This window comes from Haliotis asinina, chromosome 9 (assembly GCF_037392515.1).
Source record: "Haliotis asinina isolate JCU_RB_2024 chromosome 9, JCU_Hal_asi_v2, whole genome shotgun sequence".
NCBI lineage: Eukaryota > Metazoa > Mollusca > Gastropoda > Lepetellida > Haliotidae > Haliotis > Haliotis asinina.
In genome coordinates, this window is record NC_090288.1 from 61668595 (window position 1) to 61682390 (window position 13796).

The 13796-nt window shown below is 43.6% G+C and overlaps 1 protein-coding gene across 1 annotated transcript; it reads right to left on the reverse strand.

Moving 5' to 3' along the window:
* Window positions 1–4226: 4226 nt before the first annotated feature.
* Window positions 4227–10091, reverse strand: LOC137296470 (isatin hydrolase-like). Its single transcript, XM_067828259.1, has 3 exons — window positions 9925–10091; window positions 8179–8824; window positions 4227–4436 (listed from the first exon to the last, which is right to left on the reverse strand). Exons 1-3 carry the CDS (start codon window positions 10089–10091, stop codon window positions 4227–4229), a joined length of 1023 nt encoding a protein of 340 aa, XP_067684360.1.
* Window positions 10092–13796: the final 3705 nt, after the last annotated feature.

The window sequence follows — 13796 nt, forward strand, 5'->3', positions numbered from 1 at the left end:
TAGCATATTACCTCAAACTTCGCTTAACAGGAGATCTGACGGAGATGATGACTTTAGGGCACTTATTTTCATTCTTTGATGCCCTCCACGGTCAGGATTATTCATTTTATTTCTTTGTGCAAACTAAAGTGATAGTCATTTCACTTGTCTATTGCACACATATAGCATGATGTGTGGCACAGTCCATTTTATGTTAAAGGTGGGGGGGGAGGGGTGTTCCACTCATCGGATATCCCTTTGTCTCTTTTGGGAACGCCTGCTCTTCTGGGGACCTGTCAGAGGCCTGAGCCGTCGCAGGCGCCGAGGTCTGGCGCAGCGCCTGCTCCGTCATCTACTCAGCTTTCGGTGCCTACGCCGTTGCCTTCCACCCAGGCAGGGGGTTGGGTTGATGTGACGAGGTCAGACGCCCTACCTTTACAGCGCCAACGCCGACGTCAGGTTTGGAACCACCAGGGAGGAGGTGTTACAACGACAGCTGGACGAGGAGCGCGCTCGGCGCTTGGAAGCGGAGAGCTCAAGACGCAGATCGCGGTCCAGATCTCCGAAAGGTCGGCGTTCCCGTTCCCCACACCGTAGCCCGCGCCGGCGCTCGCGCTCATGCTCATGCTCTCCTAGACGTTCCGTGGAGGATTCTCGTTCCAATAGGAGTAGGCGGCGTTTCCGATCGCGATCTAGATCTCCTCGGCACTCTTCCAGAACCCGGCGTTCACCGGAGGCTCCTGGAGTTTCTCTGAAGGATTCTTCTATTCAGACTCCATCTACTTCTTCCACCCAGAAGCGGGAATCGACAATAGTCTCCTGGGAGGATTTGGAGGAGCAACACTTCTGCCCTGATTATGAGGAAGAGGCAGGAGTAGGCGATGATGATGGCACCTATCTACCACTATCGGCAGTGTTTGAATGGATCGCTGATAGGCTGCCTGACTGTCCTTCTCCGTCAGTGGACTCCAATAACCCGTCGTCCATCCATTTGTCTCCTGAACTACTCATTCCACTTCATCCTGTGGTGGCAGATGCAGTGTCTCTCCTGGACGAGGATTTTGTCAAGCTTTCACTGAATCCTACGATTAAGGCGTCCAAGTCAAGGAAGTCGGAATATAAGATCCACAGCCTAGACTTCACGGATAATGGTGCTGCTCAGGACGACTCTCCCAAGCGCCTGTCAGGTTCTACACTCTCGGCGTATAAACTGCAGGACTCTAAGTTGGCAGCCATTGACACAGAACTCAAACGCATGGTCAAACCTATTTCTGCGTTAGCCTCAGCTACCTCAGCGGCTGCAGTAGATTTATCAGAGGACAATGCCTCCAGGGTGGACCACCTCACAACGATTTTCAAGTGGCAAGGCAGGGTTCTTCATGACCTTGTTGGTCATTTACGTGCAGCTTTGGCCATGACAACATCTGTTCGCCGCTCCGGCTTCTTGGATGCGTGCAATTGGCAGGAGGAGTTTAAACTCCAATTGCTTCATGCGCCCTTCACCTCTAAGTTTCTATTCGCCGATCAGATCCCGGATGTTTACTAGTCGCACACGGAGTTAAGCAACACCGAAGTTGCGTTGTCTACCTTTGAGGCGCTGGGTTCTGCCTTTCGTAGCAGAACCAGAGGAAGCGGCTAGAAACGTTATATTCCTAGGAGGGAATCCGTCCGTTCCTCCTTTGGGAGGGGGCGCGGCCGCGCCAAGGACAATGACATTCAGCGGAAGCCCCAGGAGCGCAGCCGGGACGACCCTCCACATTTCCGGATGACGTCACTAGAGCAGATTCGAGTCAAATTGTCACCCGGGGCTTGGCTAGCCAGTCTGGATTCACAGGATGCATACCTGCATGTTCCCATATGCATTACCAGTGGAGGGTGCTTCCGTTTGGAATTTCTACGGCCCCGTGGTTTTTCATACGGATCACGCTGCCAGTTACCAGGTTTCTACATCTCAGGGGAGTGGACTTCGATCCGTTCATAGACGACTGTCTTCTCAACCACTGCAGTCCTCAACTGCTATGCAAACAGTTGGACTTCTCCACCTGCCTGTCACATCAACTGGGTTGGATTGTCAACACCGACAAGTCATATCTGGAGCCAACGCAAGAGCTGACCTTCATCGGGGGATTGTTTCTAACGAAGGACAATCATGTCAGGGTCCCTCCAGATCGGTGGTGGAAGATACTGGTGTTTGCGGATCGAGGTCTCTCTCAACCCATGACCCTCAGAGAGTGGCAGTCTCTGTTGGATCTTTTGACGTCGGTGCAAGATCTTACTCTCAGAGGGTGCCTTATGCTGCTGCCGTTACAGAGGTTTCTGTTACCATTCATCCAGATGAACGATCTCAAGTCACAGTTCCTTCTAACTCCACATCTACATCAGTATCTTCGGTGGTGGATGGTAGAATCGAATGTATGCACCGGCGTCTGTTTGAAAGACTTCAGTCACGACCATGAGTTGTTCGTGGACGCATCCCTGCTAGGGTGGGGCGCCCACCTGGCCGGCCAGACGACCTCAGGGCTGTGGTCCGACGTCAAAAGGTTGTGGCACATCAACAACTTGGAGATGCAAGCTGTTATTCTAGCGGTACCAATACCAAGCTCCTGGTGGCGTCAGACAATTCCACAGTCGTTTGGGTTATCCGGAACCAGGGCACGACCAGGTCCAAGCAACTCCTAGACCAGATGTTCTTGTTAGCAGACCTTTTAGACAGCAACGGGATCACAGTCACGGTACGGCATATACCCGGCTGCAAGAATATACTGGCAGATGCGTTGTCGCATCCAGGCAGACCTTATCCGACGGAATGGATGCTTCATTCAGACGCGTTTCGTCAGATTTGCCTTCTCCACGGGAGACCCCTGGTGGACCTCTTCCCCACGAGCTTCAACCACCAGTTGCCAACTTACGTGTCTCCCATTCTGGATCTGCAGGCTTGGACGGTCAACGTACTATCCCTGTCGTGGGAAGGTCTAGACGCGTACGCTTTTCCACCACCTGTTCTTCTCCCGGAAGTGATCGGCAAGATCAAGTAGACACAGAACCTGTGACTGCTTTTGGTTGCGCCTTGGTGGCCAGCCAGACCGTGGTTCCCCATCATCAGCGCCTCATCAGCAGAGATCCGTTTCAGCTCCCAGACTGGCCACACCTTCTTCATCATCCTCACAGTCAACAACTCCATCCAGATCCACTGAGATTCCATCTGCATGGCTGGGCCATTTACAGAAGGCATTAAGGGTGAAAGGCCATTCCTTGCGTGTGGCGAATGCCATAGCCCGAGCTCATCGGGTATCCACCAGATCCCTATATGATAACAAGTGGCGCTCATTTGAAAACTTTTGTGCTCAGAGATCACAGGATCCCATGACAGCCTCCCCACAGTTTGTGGCGATCTTTTTTATGTTCCTACGCAATTCCAAGCATCTGAAAGGGAGTATGTTGGGTACCTATTTGTCAGCGCTGAACTCCGTCTTGGCGGTCAAAACGGATCTTCAGATTTCTAAAGTACCAGAGTTGGTTGCCCTGCTTAAGGCATTCAAGTTGGAGGACCAGAAGGTCAAGTTCCGCCCTCCAGCTTGGGATCTAATGGTTGTTTTACAACCCTTGAGAGGACCCCCATATGAGCCCCTAGAGGATGCCTCTTTCGAACTGTTGTCTAGGAAGACGGTTTTCTTACTAGCCCTAGCTACGGCAGCTAGAGTTAGTGAGATTCGTGCCCTGGATGTCACACAAGTGCGCTTTGAACAAGCGAGGCATGGTCGAGTCCACTTGGGTTTACTGTGGGAGTTCATTGCCAAGAATCAGCTTCCCGGTCAACCGGACAGACGGTTTTCCATCCCGCCTTTATCGACTTTCCTGGGATGACATGATACTGAGGAGGAGTTCCTGTGTCCAGTCAGGGCCCATAGAGGTTATATCCAGAGGTCTGACTCGAAGAGACGTTCCCGGAAAAGGCTGTTTATCCCCCTTTCTTCATCTTGCAAGGGGAAAGTAAACAGAAACACGATTGCCTTGTGGCTTCGTTCGACTATCCTGGCAACGTATGATGCCAAGAAACTTCCCCATCCGACGGCGAACAACCCCCTTGAAATTAGAGCTCTGGCGTCCACTATGGTCCTCCACAGGAACTGTACGGTGCCACAGATTATGTCACACTACCTGAGGGACTTGGTGGTCGAGGACATGGAGGGGCTTCAGTCTTTTGGCCCGTTGGTGGTTGCACAGCAACTCACCCGGCCTTCCGCCCATTAGGTAATTATGTTGTTCTTACCATTGGTCTTAAGATTAACCTCACCCTCTGGGTGCGTCGGTTTCTCTTTGGAGTTCCCTTGGGCTATCCTTTGTCTTGTTTCCAGGTTTGCCCTGTGACGTTTGGCATTGGTCTCCCGGGTCTCCTGTGCATGTGCTTTGTCTGCTGAAGAGTTGAAGGTCCTCCGGAGTCCACACCACTGTCCTTTCTGTCAAAGCCATATGCATAAGACCTATGGTAAGGTAAGTTAAAAATTTATTAAAATCTAAATATTTTAGATATTTAAATACTTACCTTACCATAGGGCAGTGACTCCCTCCCAACGCTGGATGCTCCTCCCCACTTTGGACTCTTCGGACCTTGTTTCCTGCTGCCAGTAAAAGTGAATTTTGGGATGGCTCGCGTTCGCGCGAGTAGGGAGATCACGTGACTACATCCGTAAATACACGAGATAGCCATTCAGGGAATGGTGAATCAACGTCTGTCTGATCTCTACTAGTGAAGCTTGAGGTAATATGCATAAGACCTATGGTAAGGTAAGTATTTAAATATCTAAAATATTTAGATTTTAATAATTCTTTGACAATCAACTTCACCTGAAATAAAGAACTGTTGAAAGATAGTTTTGTTATTCATGAGAGATTTCACAAGAAACGGTATTCACAAAGTCTTTCTAGAGTTGAGATGCCCTAACTTGGTTCTGTCTATGCATTTGAATTGAAGCTATGACTAAACATCACTTATACTCAAGGTGTACAAATACATACATTATTTATCGTTATCTTTATTAATGAATGCCCATCATTAAAACTACTCATTTACATTCAATTACCTTACATTGACCTTTTTGACAACAGTGCACATTTCTCTCCCGCGAAAATAAATTTCAACCAATCAGGGGCGCGAGTCTCCGTGAATTAATGTGAGTTATACCTGTGAGGGCCGCTGTAGAATTCATGCACATTTCCGGGGAAATTGTTTTGTTTACAGGTTTGTCCAAACCCGAAATTGTGTCTTTTAACAATTGTTGTGAAAAAAGCAGCTTCCGAACTACAACTTGTTTCCACATACGATTTTGTCAAACTCTCTTCTCATAACTCTTGACATAAGTCGTTATGCTACAAGCTTTATCATGCAAAAACCTTTCAGTCACGATTCAGATAATATGTAACTGCGAGCGGGAAGTGGTTTTGATATTCTGACCTGATGAAAACAAACCATGATCTGATTTATTGTCGAACTGACTTTAGCCTGTGAGGTCACGATTTTAAGAAATAGCGCCGTCCTGTCGCGAACATGCACTATTCTAAACATAGATGGTATTCGGGTTTGTTTTCACCGAGTTAAAAAATCAAAACCGCTTGCTACTATTAGTAAAACATGTATGTGACTGATGGGCAATAGGATTTTGCCTGTCATAACAATAACACTCTTGTAATATGTACGTAACAAGTTTACTCTTGGAAGCGAGATGGGTATCAATATAATAGTACTTACGGTACAACATTATAGTCACTTCGACCACGACCTGGCTTCCGAGAGAGTAATCATTATTTTACAACTCCCAGTTGTGAGACTCCCAATTGTGAGACTCCCAGTTGTGACACCGTGGAGAAGGTAATTAACAAGCAAATACAACTTACTCCCCTATGTGTAAGAATAAATTAACCCTCGCTAATTAGGGATCGGTTATGTGACTGGATCTTTTGAACATAACAGGACGGGCATTTTATTCTCACAACATTGTCACATATAGTGACCATACAGCACATTGATTACGCATTGATACACATGTGTACATACAATGAACAAATGCAAGTTTTGATAACTTTGAGCGTTAAGTGGTGAATAATTACATTTCATTCAATAAACGTTTTCTTCAATATAAGGATGTCTACAGAAATAATGGGAAAGACGTTGATGATTTAGTGCATTTAGACAGTATAAAAAATGTTCATCACAGACACATGATATAAAATTGGCAGTTTCTGTTACATTTTCAATACCGTACCAAAGTCTTGTTTCAATGAGAAACCTATAGTTTGAAGTTCTAAATTTACTAAACCACCATCTATAGTAATAAAATAAAGGTAACAAAAGGGTTCTTAAAATAGTGACTGCTTATATATTATAGAGAAACAACCTTTCGATGAGTCAACATAAGAGCGTCACCATAACTGCTTAAATTGATCAATGAGAACGAATTCTACATTGTCTTTAAAACAAACAATGCCGTTTAGGTGAGCGAAATATAACACAGCCTAGTATCCTATGGGATACGCTTGATACTTGATAACAATGGAAAATTAAAATCAGCATTTGAAGAACACAAATTTGACATAACATTACAAAATATTGTATTAAACTTACCATTACAACATAAGAGTTTAGCCCAGTTTGATATACTTCTAAGTGATACAGATGGGGTATGTACTTAATGCACCCTACATCATAAAATCTGGAGTTGATTGCTTAAACATTTTCGAACAGGGTACAGAACTGGGTACAGAACCTCTGGGTGAAACTGTGATAGACAAAATATTTAACCTACTCACGTAAATATCTCTAAAACTATATATTTAGTGTAGGTAACTTCATGATTATTTGAAAGATAAATTTATTTACACACCGGGCTCACCCATATGCTTAACAATCTATTTCATAAATTCCGTATCTCTCGATGTTCTTTACTGAAAACGATAATGTCTTCTGTGTTAATTAACTCATTAATGAACTATGCCTTCTGTGGGTACTCTTCAGCAACTAGGCTGTTCCTACCATTATTGTATGGATGTACACTGAACCATAAATTTATGTGTCTCAGAACTGGGAGTTCTCACAAATGGGAGGACACCCTTCTGGCTCGCTGCAGTGCTCTGGTGACGGATTTACATAGCGTGCTTGTGGTATCGTTGGCGGGCGGGAGAAGCAGACGACCTTTTACAACATTCAATCGCTCTGTCTAAGTAACCACAAGGGGTTTTTTGTAGAATGAATTTGACCTCCCGCTTAAACCTAATCTCAAGTCTTGCATATGTAATAGTTGAGTGAATACGAAAGACCAAAGTTTATTCCTTCTTTAAGTTAAGACATCCCAGCACTAGTATGGCTTTGTGAATAGACATTTGGACCAGAAACATTCGTATCTCCGGTAGTAGGTCTTACTTTCGAAAGTAAAACCTGGTAGGAGGTCCTACTTTAAGAGGTAAGACCTGCTACTGGGCTTACTTTTGAAAAGCCAAACCTCCATCTAAGCAAGAGGTCAGTACATTAAAATCGGGTACCTCCAGGATAATGGTTCATGTGACTCAAACCAGATGATAAGCACAACCTATTCTTCCACCATTGTTAGGGGCTAAGTTGTTAAGGGGTTTGCTCATCAGTGACCGCTGGGTTTTATTCCCCACAAGGATACAATGTGTGAAGACCTTTGGCTGCAAGATGTCCCCACAATGTAACTAGGCCACGTCACACTTTGGCGAACAAGAAACAAACACGAAGAGGAGATTCATTGTAGAAGGTGATGCTTCATGTTTGTAAGAACACACTATGTGGCATAGTTTATTTGAATCGATATGGAAAGTGTTAATGTGTACACTATATCAGTATGCAGAGGGCCCTTCTTCTAAAAGACTAATGGCGATATAGTGCATAATTTACTAAGATAGTATTACCAGTTGACTTTGGATAAATAAAACAAATATGTTTTCATGAATTCTCTGTGAGGATGTTGATATTATCAATAGACTACTAAAAGCTGGATAGATTACATACACTTGATATGGAACATTGAGCAGCGCTGTATGAACTTCAAGCGATTGGAACCTTAAATTGAGATGCTATATGCACGACAAGTAGCTGAATGCTACAAACAATTAAAATGACATGATACATGGGACAGTCACTATTGCTGTTAGTGTCGGACAACGCATTCATGAAAGTCTTCCTACAAACAGTAAAGTCAACGCCAACAACATAGAACACCTGGCTACAGACGCACTTGACATAGGAACAGCGAACAGTCTGACTGGTGTTCCGCTGCCATTCTCCAGCTTCAAGGCGCCAATGTATACCTTCGTTCCCGATGCTGGCATACTGTTTAGATTTGCTACATTCTCCAGGATTATGATCCCATGATCACACAGCAACATCACATGCGTCTCGAACAAACTGGATTGACCGTAGTCAGGAGATGGAGTATCACCCCCAACCGCGTGCACGTTCCGGTTGCTCGTCAGCCATTTTGTCGCATTGAGACTCACACCAGGAAAGTGAAAAGTGGAAGGATTCATGACATCATCGGTATTAAAGATCAGCTTTCTATCGGGCCAAAACTTATCCCAGCCAAAGTTGAAAAGTACGATAGCTCCGTCTGGAATCGTACCATGTTCTTCCTCCCAATCTCTGAAAGTCTGTTCGGTGGCCTGGAAGTCACGATTGGCTTCTGACTGTTTTCTGACGTCGATGACGACCCCGGGTCCTGACAGCCGATTCATGTCCAGCTCATGCATACGTTTCCCGTCTGGACAAAAGTGTCTTGGAGCATCCATGTGAGTCCCACTGTGCTCAGCTGTCTGGAAGGCATTGGCTTCCGCTCTGTACAACACCAACATCACCGTTACAATCACAGATATTTTGCTTCTCCTATCCGCTATTCTATTCTATGTTGTGCCGTTTGTTAATTGTTTTATGTCCGATTATTTTATGAGGTTGTTGCGGATGGTCGCGTCTTGATCACGCAAACCATAGGGTAAATACCAGAAACTAGGGTACTGTTTGAAGTAAGGCTACAGTGAATGTTCTAAACGGAGTTTTCCTAGCTTTTTGTTTGTTTCTAAACACCACACCGATCATATGTCCAGCTATAAGAAGACTCGAATCGAATGACCAGAGGTTCCAGTGACTGACTTCATAAGCATCTATCTACGCAGCTGGCATACGACGACATGCATCAACCTATCCAGCGAGTCTGACAGCAGAGTTCCATAAATCGACTCTGTCGACAAGAATGGTTTGTTGGAAATCATAACATGGATCTTCCCGGGAAAAACGTTTAAAGTCAGAAAATGTTGTTGTGAAGTATAGGTACTTTAAGTGTTGGTAACGTAACCAATAACGTCATATGATGCGCAACTGTGGAACTGTATGGGTGGAAGTAATGCTATCATAAAGGCAAACTGACACTGTTTGAAGTTAAACTGTATTACCTGTAAAGCAGGTCCTTTTGAGTAAAGTAATATCAATGAAGGCACTATTTATACACAAAACTGATTCATAAATTCCACAAAACACCTTCTTCAGAATCCCCTCCATTGTTCTTTTAAACAAGGCAATAAGACACGACATTTTGAAAAGACAAGACCTGCTCTAAAGGTAGTTGAAGGAGGTGTTAAACTCACTCACTCACTCACTCACCCAAACCCACTACTCCCCCCACCCACTACTTATATATATCAGCCCGTAAAGATCCGGGGTAGAACACGTCTTCTAAAACCCAAGCTTGCTACAAAAGGCGACTATGCTTGTCGCAAGAGGCGACTAACGAGATCGGGTGGTCAGGGTCGCTGACTTGGTTGACACATGTCATCGCTTCACTGGAGCGTCTGGACCAGTCTCGATTATTTACAGACCGCCGCCATTTAGCTGGAATATTGCTGAGTGCGGCGTAAATCTAAACTCACTCACTCATTACTTACATATATCCGGTAGTGCCCGTTAAACGGAATACGTTGGAAAAGTTAAACGGTGGGTTCCCCGGCCCGTAGATCGTCTTCTTCCCAAATGTGTGACTGAGATCCACGATTTCATCTTGCGCCAAACTGAGGCATAGACACGTGCTGACGAGTAGACAGAGGGCGTTCATGTTTACAAGGAATGTCTGCAACGACAGAAGGATATACAGTTATATATACATGCTTTTGATAAACAGCATGAACGAGAAAACATTGAGATGTTTGTTTAGAAGTGTGACTACTCAGGAACATTAATGCTGTTTTTCGGTGAATTTTTCAATGACAGTTGGCAAAAGTCAGACAAACGTGAGATCCGCTGTTATCAAGAGCTGGGGGCGGGGGGCGTGGCAGTTATCAGAGACAATGCACGGACTGTTTGCTGAAGATATCTAGAGGGACAAGCTAGACATTGGTATGGGGTATAAATCTGAAAATGGCATCACCTGCGTTGTTTCTTGTGATTGGGACACGAGAGTTTTGGGTGCAGAGAGTGAAACAAGACCATGGCATTTTTGTATTGTTTGAGGGGTTACTTTTCCTTCAGAAAATGCGAAAACAAATTAAAACTTGTGTCGTTTGTGAAACCCAATTCAGGGAATATATGATACAAACATCAGTGAAGATTCTGTAGCTGATCATTTGAAATAATGAAACCACATTATAACGTTACCGAACAGGTAACACACTCCAGACAGGCCAAGAACATACAATCGAAGGTAACTGCACTCTGTGAAAACCCATACTTGTGTACTTGCATATCTCAGGAATCGATTCGATTCATCTCCTCGCTGGATGATGTACCACTCCAGACCAGTCGGGCACATGCCCTCTCTAACTGGACCATTACTCCAACACAGTACGCCATTTGGCTTCGTTTATTTCCAGCTTGAACGCGTATCTCTCAAGTCAAGTCCACCATATGCCTTTTTTGATAAACAACCTGCCTACTCCCTTGACGATAAAGCATCAGCTTTAAAGTAGACTATTTCTGGTTAACTGACCAGCAATCTTTGTACACAACTCTAGCTGTTACACAAATGCCTGCTATACTGCCGAGCACCCAGACAACGCCTTCAGACGTGTCCAGAAAGTGCAATATGAAGTTGCCTTACTTTCAATATGTTTATAGTGCGCAAAAAGTAAACGATACGACTTATCCTTTAGTTACCACATGCGATAACATTTCCAAACACAACATACAATCACTTCCAAACTAAAAACAGCATGACGTCAACATACTTCATTCACCATAGCTGGGACCATCTTAATACTGCCTGTCATATACAATATAAATATATACACAATAATTGGTGGACTCATGACATCGTTATATATTCCAGAAATACATAGAAGTTGTTGAGCTGACCACACTGCATAGTGGGGTCAGATATTGTATGTTGTTTAACTATGTCTAGACACTGTACGTTGTTTAACCATGTCTAGACACTGTACGTGGTTTAACTATGTCTAGATGTTATATGTTGTTTAACTATGTCTATACACTGTATGTTGTTTAAACTATGTCTAGACACTGTATGTTGTTTAACTGTGTCTAAACACTGTATTTTGTTCAGCTATGTCTATATATTGTATGTTGTTGAACTCTGTCTAGATATTGCATGTTGTTTGACTATGTCTAGACACAGTACGTTGTTTAACTATGTCTCGATACTGTTTGTTGTTTAACTATGTCTAGACACGTGCACTGCATGTTGTTTAACTATGTTTAGATATTGTATGTTGTTTAACTATCTCTAGACACTGTATGTTGTTTAACTATGTCTAGACACTGTGTGTTGTTTAACAATGTGTAGACACTGTACGTTGTTTAACTATGTCTAGACACTGTGTGTTGTTTAACTATGTGTAGACACTGTACGTTGTTTAAAGGTCACATGCAACGTAAAACACAACTTGGCAGATTCTGATACCTTTTGGCATGCACATACCGAAACAAATCATAAAAAATGCCAATTCAACCTATTAAGTTGAAAAAACGCGATGAAAAAACGCGATGAAAAAAAAAGCCCGCGAAATCGGAGTTCAAACGTTTCACTAAATTCCCCCCAGCGCTGGGGGGAAAACTGGTTTCAACTGCTGTGCTGCGCTGCGTCCATAACGCATGCGCAGTGAATAGGTTCGCGGAGCATGAAACAGTATGCATGCCCAGCGTCTGAGGTCGTGAGCAGTTGGTTGTGGACACAAACAAGTAAATAATCTACTCGTTACGTAAAACAACTTGTTGATTGTGGTAAGCAGTCTCTGTCACAGAGAAAGCTCAGTGTCTGGTTTATTGACCCCTGTATGTCTGCCTGACTGTCTGCTAAAGACAATAAGCAGTACACAGCTTCAATCTTTGACCACGTGCAATTTGAACTTAACACCTATCAGACTATACGACATAAAGAAAATAAGTTGATTTATGACTCGTGCACCCGAGTCCCACATTATGTAATTAGGCACGTCTGATACACATGACGTTTTTGTGTCTGTGGGTTGCAAACAAACTACATTCATTTTTTTTCGGATGACTGGATCTGACGGAAACTGGTGCAAACTCTTGTCAGTTTCAAGTCCTGCTTTGTACTTGGACGAATGACAGATTCCAGCCACGCAGTAGTTTACCATCTCTACTGACATGATTTTTGATTGGATCGAGCGCAAATTCAGAGAACATGTATTTTCCAAACCCAACATCTCTACATACATTCTTCATGGATAACGACTTCTTTTAGTGTATATGATTTTGTTTGACAACAGTATATGAATCCATACTGAAACGACGCATCAAGTACACAAAAAGAAGTTGTTATCCATAAAGAATCTTACTTTCTTGTGACTGGCTATACTTCTAAAATGCCCATCAAACAGATCATCTTTCTGTACAAACAATGAACCCTCAGCATATCAGCAAACGAACCAGCCAATCGGAAGCCGTCGTTACACTTGAATGCATATCCACCCGCTATGACTGGGTTCGGTTTCCCGAGGGCTTCGTTTCGGGGGAAGGGGGGAAGTAAGCCCAAGTACAAAATATTGCACTTTTGAACAGCGATTGTACGCTTATAATTGTGTTTATTTGTTTTTTAAAAGCAGCAGTGTATATTATATGTCATGAATAAGTGATAAATGTGTTTTAATTATGTTTGATTTTTTTGTTGCATGTGACCTTTAACTATGTCTAGACACTGTGTGTTGTTTAACTATGTGTAGACACTGTACGTTGTTTAACTATGTCTAGATATTGTATGTTGTTCAACTATGTCTAGACACTGTGTGTTGTTTAACTATGTCTAGATATTGTATGTTGTTTAACTATGTCTACACACTCTATGTTGTTTAACTATGTCTAGACACTGTAATGAACCATACGAATCTCCTTTCAGAAACCGTATAGGCTGTGGCTGTTTGAAAAGTTCAGTCAAATATCAAATCAGATAAGATAAGTTTCATGAAGACATTTCTAAGCATGTGCACATCCGGTGAGATTCGAACACGCCCAGTGTGTCATGCCTAATACACCGAAAATCATACAACTTCGGATTTATGTTTTCAAAGTGACATGGTATCCAGTACCCATGGCTATAAATTCCATCTATTTTCTTGCTATTAATTAAAACACAAGCATGCATGGAAAAGAAAGACGCACATATTGTAAACATATTTACCTTGACGTGCTTCCTTGAGTTTAGACAACGTTAAAACCTGTCAGTTAGTTTGAGTATCTGATTGGAAAACGGTGCGTGTGTATTCCGTATGTATTCCTCCTGGTAGTGGCAGCTGGTGTTGGCCAGACCTATACCTCCCGCCCTGACCCATCAACTTGTATCTCTTCT

What these genes read in the sequence shown, in the direction of transcription:
- LOC137296470 (XM_067828259.1), bottom strand. Translation starts at nt 10,091, where the DNA reads ATGAACGCCCTCTGTCTACTCGTCAGCACGTGTCTATGCCTCAGTTTG. An exon ending in ACGGGCACTACCGGATATAT is followed by an intron (nt 8,825 to 9,924) that starts GTAAGTAATGAG and finishes GGTGTTGTACAG; the next exon opens with AGCGGAAGCCAATGCCTTCC. An exon ending in TGGCGTTGACTTTACTGTTT is followed by an intron (nt 4,437 to 8,178) that starts GTAGGAAGACTT and finishes TGGCTTTGACAG; the next exon opens with AAAGGACAGTGGTGTGGACT.